Here is a 10239-nt window from a genome sequence, read left to right as displayed (position 1 = left end):
CACTCATCATCATTATAACACACAAACACACACACACACACACACTAACACACACACACTCATCATCTTACACACATACACACTAATTATCTCTCTCACACAAATACACACACGTGGACACAGACACACACAGACACACACACACACACGCATACACACTCATCACTTCCCATAGCTCCTCTTTGGGCATCAAAGAAGACAGGGGATTAAGCACAGGAGGCGGTGTCCCTCTCTCAGACAAAACAACCAATCACAGCAGGCGGTGTCCCTCTCTCGGAAAAAACAACCAATCACAGGAGGCGGTGTCCCTCTCTCGGAAAAAACAACCAATCATAGGAGGCGGTGTCCCTCTCTCGGCAAAAAACAACCACTCACAGTAGGTGGTGTCCCTCTATTGGAAAAAAACAACCAATCACAGGAGTTGGTGTCCCTCTGTCAGAAAGACAACCAATCAAAGGAGATGGTGTCCCTCTCTCAGATAGACGATGAATCACAGCAGGCGCTGCCGCTCTCTCAGAAAATCAACCAATCACAACAGGCGCTGTCACTCTCTCACACAGAGGACCAATCAGAGGAACTGCTGTCCCTCTCTTAGGCAGAGAACCAATCACATTAGGAGTTTCTCCTCCCTAACGCAGACCAATCAGAGAAGGTTTTTACAACACAGCTGCAGTAGAGATGGAAGTCCAATGTGGCCCCAATCCTGCCATCAAACACACACACACACACACGCACACACACACACACACACACAGGCGTACTCTCTGTAAAGAAAGTGTGTTGGAGCCTGAGGAATGGACTGGTTGACCTGCTAACTCCAATGCAATGAATCAGAGGAGGGCAAGTGCCTGACACTAATAGCAATAAGCCATCCCAAGCACTGGCTTAATAGCTCATTCATTTGGGTCTTCATATATCTGACACACATTCCTTCCAGCTGCAGCATGTGTGTGTGTGTGTGTGTGTGTGTGTGTAAGAGAGAGAGAGAAGCCAGCGTGTCTGTGTGTGTGCCTGTGTTTGTGTGTGAGGTCAGAGTAGTGTGTGTGTGTGTGTGTGTGTGTATGCATGTGTGCATAGGGGTCTGTTCATGCATGCATATTTGTGTCGCTGTTTTGTGTATCTGTTTGAGTCTGTGTGTGTGTCAATGTTCCCCCCCTGACTGCAATATTATAAGAGTTCTTTAAATTTCAGACATCCCCTCTTCAGTGTGTGTGTGTCTAATTTCACACGTCCCCTCTTCAGGTAATGGCATGTCATTATGCTGTTTGTAAACCAGGCAGGAGTTAATGAGCTTTCATTAACACAGCACCCTCAGCAAGTGTGTGTGTGTGTGTGTGTGTGTGTGTGTGTGTGTGTGTGTGTGTGTGTGTGTGTGTATGTGTGAGGGCAAAGTGATCATGACGGATGACAACCAGTGTAAATATGTCACTGGTTTGCCAGACAACGCATTGGCTGACTAATTATGTTAGTTTACGACTAGCAGAGTCCACATCCCAAAATGATTCACTGTATCCAGCTATGAACAGTTGCAGACGATGGTACCAAACAGATTTAATTTAGAAACAGGTGAAATTTGTACTTTATGAACAGTTGAAATGAAGTGTTTTTATTATTATTATTATTATTATTATTAATATTATTATTATTGTCTTATTCACTGGTGAAGTGTAAATTGTCTTTAATTTCTTTCTAAAGACAGATGGTTTGAAACCAATAAAAATAAAAAATAAGGGGGAATGCTTCCCTGGGTCAATAATGTTTGTTGCAATAAAACTAGGTGCTCATCAAAATGGGCCTTTAGGTCATCAATGAAAAAACAAAATAACTGAGTCCCTCCTCTGAGAAAAACGTAAAGATAAAAAGACTGGCTCCATGCCTACATGTTTCTTCATCAGGGCGTCCCTGTGAGCATTGAGAATAGCCGGACGGCTGAAACGTCTGCTCTTGCTCTTAAAATTAAATGGAAAAACTCTTTTGGTAGACTTTGTTTAAGACAATTATTTCAGTGTGCGAACTACTCCTCTCTCTCTCTTCATCAGGGCGTGCCAGACCAGATATTTTGAGACCTTAAGGAAGGATTATATAAACTCTTCCAGTTTATCTGTTTATCACACACACACATACACACACACACACAGTATGATAACTGTACATACGAGACCCGATAAGAGACGTGCTAATACACATGGGATTTAGCTCCCTTGTTAGCATGCCCATGGCCCAATCCGAGGTGTTGCAAGATGCGCGTTCGGGCCCAGGCAGGCGGAACCATGCGGTCAGTCAAACACAACGCAGTTACACCATACACACACACACACACAGCACACACACACACAGCACACACACACAGCACACACACACACACACAGACACACACACACAGCACACACACACACACACACACACACACACACACAGCACACACACACACACACACACACACACACACACACACACACACACACACACACACACAGCACACACACAGACACACACTCAAACACACACTCACACACACAGGTTAGAGATTAATGGAAACTATGAAAAGTGCATTGCAGAGTCAGACACACACACACACACACACACACACACACACACACAGAGCTGTGGTTGTTGGAACAGCAGGAGCATGAGAATTTCAGATGATGACGTGAAAGTCTTCCAACAGCACAACCCCCCACCCGCCTACAGTCTACCCTTTTCCCTCTCTCTCTCTCCAGTCTACCCTTTTCCCTCTCTCTCTCTCCAGTCTACCCTTTTCCCTCTCTCTCTGTCTCTCTCCAGTCTACCCTTTTCCCTCTCTCTCTGTCTCCAGTCTACCCTTTTCCCTCTCTCTCTCTCTCTACAATCTACCCTTTTTCCTCTCTCTCTCTCTCTCTTCAATCTACCCTTTTCCCTCTCTCTCTCTCTCTCCATTCTACCCTTCTCTCTCTCTCTCCAGTCTACCCTTCTCTATCTCTCTCTCTCTCTCTCCAGTCTACCCTTCTCTCTCTCTCTCTCTCCAGTCTACCCTTCTCTCTCTCTCTTCTCTCTCTCTCTCCAGTCTACCCTTCTCTCTCTCTCTCTCTCTCTCTTCAATCTACCCTTTTCCCTCTCTCTCTCTCTCTCTCTCTCCATTCTACCCTTCTCTCTCTCTCTCTCCATTCTACCCTTCTCTCTCTCTCTCTCTCTCCAGTCTACCCTACTCTCTCTCTCTCTTCTCTCTCTCTCCAGTCTACCCTTTCTGTCTTCTTTCTCTTTCTCTCTTTCTCTCCCTGTCCCTGACCTCTTCGTCCTGCTCTCATTCTTTCTCTCTTTTTCTGTCTCGTTTCTCTTTCTGTCTCATGTTCCCTTCAGGGACATTTCTGCCCTTTAACCTTTCAAGTCCTTCACATGCAAAAGTGAGTTCTGAGAGAGTGTGTGTGTGTGTGTGTGTGTGTGTGTGTGTGTGTGTGTGTGTGTGTGTGTGTGTATGTGTGTGTGTCTGTGTATGCGTGTGTCTGTGTGTCTGTGTGTGTGTGTGTGTGTGTGTGTGTGTGTGTGTGTGTGTGAAAGAAAGAAAGCATTCAACTGTAAATAACACTAAAATGACCCTGCACCTGGGTTCATTGCAGTTGGCAGCAATCAGTGTGTAAATGTTTTGTATGTGTGGGAGTATATATATGCGTGTGTGTGTGTGTGTGTGTGTGTGTGTGTGTGTGTGTGTGTGTGTGTGTGTGTATGTGTGCTTAGGCTGACCATTGAGAATAAGAATGGATCCCCCTGGGAGAGTAAGACAATGCCACAATGGAGAGAGGAGGGAAACAATGCCATCAGAGAAAAAGGAGAACAAGTTACCTTCCTTTCTCTCTCTCTCTCTCTGTGGGTGTGTGTGTGTGTGTGTGTGTGTGTGGGTGTGTGTGTGTGTGTGTTCTGTATGGACGGGTATGTATGTATTTTGTGTATGCTTTGTGTGTGTTTGTATGTGTGTGTGTGTGTGTGTGTGTGTGTGTGTGTGTGTGTGTGTATGTGTGTATGTGTGTGTGGCTGTCTGCGTAAGTGTGTGTGTGTGTGTGTGTGTTCTGTATGGACGGGTATGTATGTATTTTGTGTATGCTTTGTGTGTGTTTGTATGTGTGTGTGTGTGTGTGTGTGTGTGTGTCTGTGTGTGTGTGTGTGTGTGTGTGTGTGTGTGTGCGCTGCATGAACGCCAGACAGTTGGACATGCAGACTGTTTCTCTACACTTAACACAAAACAGAGAGAGACAGACACAGAGAACGAGACAGAGAGAGAAAGAGAGGGAGATAGGGAGAGAGAGAGAGAAAGAGAAAGAGACAGAAGCTGCTTTCAGACACCTTCTCCGCATTATATGCGGAGCTTTGTCAAAAGGAGGTCCAACCCTTCGGGTGATTCAGATATGATGCTAACATGCTGACATTATACGGTCATATGTGTGAACGACACACATGCACATGAACAGAATCTCTTGTGGTTGGACACTAGAGAGAGAGTAGGAGAGAGGGAGAGAGAGAGAAGGAGGGAGGGAGAGAGAGAGAAGGAGGGAGAGAGAGAGAGAAGGAGGGAGGGGGGCGTCTGATGGACAGGGAGGAAGTGGCTTCTCTGTATTACTGAGAGGAAGCAGACTCACAGGCCCGCAGCAGCACATTCTTCTGTGTATGTGAGTGTGTATGTGTGAGTGTGTGTGTGTGTGTGTGTGTGTGTGTGTGTGTGTGTGTGTGTGTGTGTGTGTGTGTGTGTGTGTGTGATGGGCTACTCTTGTGTGTGTGTAAGAGTGTGTGCGTGTGTGAGTGTATGTGAGTGAGTGTGTGTGTGTGTGTGTGTGTGTGTGTGTGTGTGTGTGTGTGAGTGAGACTGTGTGTGTGAGTGTATGTGAGTGTGTGTGTGTGAGTGTGTGAGTGTATGTGAGTGTATGTGTGTGTGTGTGTGTGTGTGTGTGTGTGTGTGTGTGTGTGATGGGCAACTCTTGTGTGTGTGTAAGAGTGTGTGCGTGTGTGAGTGTATGTGAGTGAGTGTGTGTGTGTGTGTGTGTGTGTGTGTGTGTGTGTGTGTGTGTGTGTGTGTGATGGGCTACTCATGTATGTGTGTGTGTGTGTGTGTGTGTGTGTGTGTGTGTGTGTGTGATGGGCTACTCATATGTGTGTGTGTGTGTGTGTGTGTGTGTGTGTGTGTGTGTGTGTGTGTGTGTGTGTGTGTGTGTGTGATGGGCTACTCATGTGTGTGTGTGTGTGTGTGTGTGTGTGTGTGTGTGCATGCAGCCATAACCGCCAAAATAAAACTCCAGGGTGAATAAAACTAAAACTGGATGATGAACCAATCACAGCTCGGCGATGAGTCCCACTCATCAGTGATTCTGTGCCAGACACGACTTTCAGCACCTACACACACACACACACACACTCACACACATACATCTCCCACCACACACCCTCACTGTCACTGAAACTCCCACATACACACCACAGACCACTTGGCTGCTAACATACACCCAAAACACTCACTGATGTTCAAGCTAGAACAAATCAAAACTCTTCTAACCACAAAGAGTTTTATAGAGCAAACACACACACACCTACACACACACACACACAAATACACACGGAGAGAAAAAAAGGGCAAACATTCCATATCCCTTTAATATACAGAGGCAAACACACTGAAACACACACACACACAAGAACTGCTTGTAATAGGTCAGGTGGAGTAATCTCTCTTGCCTACAGGTGCCTACACACACACACACACACACACACAAAGACTGGTGCTCTAAAGGGCAGTGTCTCAATTCCCCTGCCTACAGGTGTGTTCATTTACACACACACACACACACACACACACACACACACACACACACACACACACACACACACACACACACAATCAAGAGATGGTCATTTCTCTGCTACACAGGTGGGTATAATGCACCAGTTTCCAAAACAAATGATAATGTCCTTCTTGAGAATAAGGGCGCTTCTCCAGGGCTAAAACACATAAGGGAAACACAAACAAGAGAAAGAGGGTGCTTCTGTGTGACTAAAATACCTACGGAAACACAAACATGGAGGGGTGTGTGTGTGTGTGTGTGTGTGTGTGTGATGAGGAATTGAAAGATGGGTGAATAGAACACTAGAGGTTAGGGAATAGGATACTCTGATGACTTGCTGTGAGATGGTGACACACACGCACACGGAGAGAGAGATGAGCTTCAAACCTCTGGAGCTGACATCAGGTGAGCAAACACACTATTTGGTCGCCTCTGTTTTTTGGCACCAAAATCCAAATCTGTGTGAGAGGTCAAGTATATCTAACACACAGAAGGAAACCCTCTTCAGTGTTTTCTTAAAGACACTCTTAATAGGGGCTACTCACAAAAGACCAAGACTAACAAAAGATTTGGTGGTAATCCGATAGACTCACACACACACACACACACACACACCCACACACACACACACACACACACAGATCTCAGAATAGGCTAATTTTTGGGGAGGGGTAGCGTGCCAAATAACCAAATCTCTATTTAAAGCGATTATCTCCCAATTAAAATAACAGAGGACCCGCGCGACAACAACATTTGAGGAACACAGCGCCGTGATTCGTGCTGACACAGCCAGTTACAGTGCGCCTCTGTTTAAAGCCTTTTTTACACGATAAAAGTGATGTTCTTTCTGTCTTCGAGTCATCATTTATTATTCCATCCCGAAAACGTCTCTATCGTGCACAACCAGAGTGAACTCAGCAATGCAATATTCAGCATCTTCTATTTTTGTGAGTGCCATTAATTATTTACATATTCGTCGTCGGACTGTTATCTTCCAGAGCACGGCAGAATGAGAAATTGTTTAGCGAAACTGAATAGAACATTTGATAAGTAACCAAGGCCTATTAGTCTCAGTTAAATATTGAAACAACGGCCAGTGTTATAACAGCAATTACACCAAATTGACTAAGCCTACTCCTAATATAATGTCACATTGCTGTGGTCAGCGAAAAATAAACAGGGGAGTATGAAGGTATAAATCCTTCATCGAAAACGATGACGACAATAACAAAAGGCTGCTGTTAAGCTAAAACCAGATAAAGGGCTCAAACGCATCCCTAATTCCTTTAGGACGCTCCGCGGTGCTGGCAAATGAGGCCTATAGAATCATATAGTCCAGCTGCCCTGTATGGCCAAATGTAGCAGCCAACCTGTTGACAGTCTGTGTTGGTCTTGTCATTAACGTTTGTGAATTCCATAACCGATATGCCCGAGTAACCAAAGCCCTTGCTGTAACCGCGTTACTCATAGGTTATATGCAATTATGTGAATTCAACACTGGCATCTTCTGCCTTGTGAACCACCGACCATTAAACTTTGACAACCATCAAACCAAATGGATGTGAGCCCTCGCTACGAGTTCATCACAGTAACAATTTTGCGAAAAAACACGGAAAGCATTGGGCCAAATCCCTTATTGGCAGAAAACATTACAAGTATCGCTGCAATGGGCGACTCATAGCCTGCTTGCAAAGCCTTTGTGTGTGTGTGTGCGTGTGTGTGTGTGTGGGGGGGGGGGGATGGACCAAACCGAACCGTACAAAAGCATTCTCCCGTCACTATAACAGCGTTAACATCACTGCCACTGCAACTTAACCTGCCTCAGCGCAACTCTCTCTCTCTCTCTCTCTCTCTCTCTCTCTCTCTCTCTCTCACACACACACACACACACACACACACAGAAAGCGCAATATCCACTACCGTTGTACCATGGACTACCCTTCCAATGCCTCTGGGTCGCAGCGGTAAACACGCACAAAAACCTAAAATTAACATGTTACTATGTTCAAGACTTTCGGATGAACGTCAAAAAATGATTAACAGAAAAACCAACACAAACTTCGACCACACAGGCCGCCACATCGACATGTACCCCATTCACTGTTACTCTCGTCTTGAAGAACCACGCAATGTAAAATCTGCGCCAGTTGATCGACGATGCATCACACAGAGCCAGATCCACTGAACCAGCGTTTCATTCAAAAACAAGAGTCAGGAGGCTACGGAGCTCACGACCGGGTGCACGGCGATTCTGCACCGCCGATCGAGGCTTCTAACACTCCACGATACTGGGTTGAACTTATAACTATAAAGATAGCCATTCGTTAGGTAGATGGATAAGGACAGGTCGTATCTACAAGTGTAAGCACAAGCGAGATATATCGACAAAGGTTCAAAAGGCTATTTGTAACAAGTGGTTGCGCTAAGAAGCATGCTGCGGTAGCGCGCGCACACTGCATAGACACCACATGGGTTGAGCAGCAGCTGAAAGACTCGCTGTGTTTCGGAGGCCTCCCTGCATAACGCCGCCTCTCATCTCTATAATCCACTAATCATAAACAACATCTGCTATTAAAAACCTCACCATAAGGGACAGGGGGCATAAGGGACATAAGTTTCAACTTAAGCATTAGATCCTCAATCGAAACGATGGCTCGTAGAACAGCTCAAAGTGGTTTAATGAATCATAACAATTGTTACAACCTAACGATCTAAAACATAATTTGTTGCTGAAGGAATGTCAAAAGCCATTTGACTGTATCCTGCGTGAAGTTTTAGCCTATTCAGAATAGGTTTGATTGAAAAGGAAAGACGGACTATATAAACTGTCGCTCGAGGATAATACGACACTAATAACAGCTGCATGCCCGCTGACCGGGCAATCCGTTCACTCCGGTGCCTTTGTTGTAAAGTGCAAATCCCGCTTTCTCATTCCCTAAAATGCAAAGTTTTCATCTAAACTTCCTCCGCGACTTATATCAGGAAACTGTTTACCAGAGACGTTCATCAAATAACAGCTCTATGACAATGCGCAGAGATACGGTGCCACGCTCGCAAGCTCCTTCATGCATCAACAGAAATCCACGGAAACCCTGATGGTGTTTCATTCAGACGATGAAACCCAAAGGCAAAAACATACCTGTCAACAGAACGGCCGACAAGGTGGTCCACAGAAGGAGACTGGAGATATATCCGTAAGCCATGTTTAGCCCGTGTTTCCAACACCTGCTTCGATGTAGCGACGCTTGTGAGACTTCACCAAAAACAGCGAGGGTCTCCGTGATGAGATGCAACACAGAGGGGATAATATGGCAAGCCGTTTCCTATGGCAAGACGGTTAGCCTTTTCATTGTGGCAAGCCATCTCTGAATAGACTATGGTAAGTCAGTTAACATTTTAAAATGTACCATGGGCTAGTAGCGGGAAATATACTGTATAAGAACAAAGGCTAAACTGACCACCAACATAATTACATAATTCATTTTTTGTACCATTATTTTGTCTGATAAAGCTGACAAATAAAGCTGTGATTGGACAGTGATTTAATTTGTTGCTGGCATGATTTCTGCATTCAAGGTGCCACTAGAACTTCTGATGTTAAGCAAAAAGATGACCACTATATTTTGCTGTAATGTGACACAATTATATTCTCATTGTTTTATTCCCCTGATAAGTATTTGAAAAAAGGCAAATCAATGAAATGATCATTTTGCTTTTTGTTGCAGCATGTTCTCTTCACATTGATCAGTGAAAAGCAGTGCTACCGGTGCAATCTATTCAGACATGACACAGTTTCTGTGTGTTGTTGCACTTTAATAGATAGTGTTTCATTTTAACTCATAATATGAAGTAGCCTATATAAGTATCCTATATACTTATATATTAGCCTCTCCCAAAGTTTTAGCCAGGTGTTTGCTGTTCTGGTTATGTTACGTTAGTCTGTTACCATTATTTGCTGCTGGCTGTGGAATGTTTGTCCAAACCCTGATTTGTAACTTAACAAATACATGTTTTTGTTTACAAGACAAACACATAGTCAATGAATGCATATGTCCAGCTGAAGGTGAATTCCACTCTGGAACACAGGGGGCCCTTATACAGTAGTCTAGGCAATCTGTGAGAAAAAAATCACCCAACCCAAACATTGGGCGTGTCTCATTTCAGGGGCCGGATGCTTCGGAGCATTCGTGCTACCTAGCACTGGTCTTCTGTGACCGCATAGACCGGACCTGGCTGGACCAACGTTTTTTTAAAAGGGACGGTCTAGCCTAAAAGAACGGATCTGTTACGTCATTAGCCCGAGTAGGCCTACTGATCTTTCTAACTCATGTTCGTGAAAAGCATCCTTTAAGATCAACGTGTTACGTTTTATGTATAGGTTACAATAATATGAACTAGGCTAACTGAGTGAGAGCAGTCATCAATCCATTTGAATTAT

General features: G+C 44.7%; 1 protein-coding gene across 2 annotated transcripts in view; it reads right to left on the bottom strand.

Moving 5' to 3' along the window:
- The window catches only part of cadm1a (cell adhesion molecule 1a), a 127281-nt gene extending 118199 nt beyond the window's left edge, over positions 1 to 9082 (bottom strand). For both annotated transcript variants that reach the window (XM_076274455.1, XM_076274456.1), the window contains exon 1: positions 8941 to 9082. In XM_076274455.1, coding sequence (XP_076130570.1) covers positions 8941 to 9004 — 64 coding nt within the window. In that variant the 5' untranslated portion in view covers positions 9005 to 9082. The remainder of the gene's footprint in view (positions 1 to 8940) is intronic.
- Between the last annotated feature and the right edge of the window lie 1157 nt (positions 9083 to 10239).

This window comes from Alosa pseudoharengus, unplaced genomic scaffold, assembly GCF_046254945.1.
Source record: "Alosa pseudoharengus isolate Yale_2024_CS ecotype anadromous, Long Island Sound unplaced genomic scaffold, YU_APseudo_1.1 YU_APseudo_1.1_scf_8, whole genome shotgun sequence".
Classification (NCBI taxonomy): Eukaryota; Metazoa; Chordata; class Actinopteri; order Clupeiformes; family Clupeidae; genus Alosa; species Alosa pseudoharengus.
The sequence above is the reverse complement of the archived record's forward strand: the minus strand, read 5'-3'. Positions and strand labels throughout refer to the sequence as shown.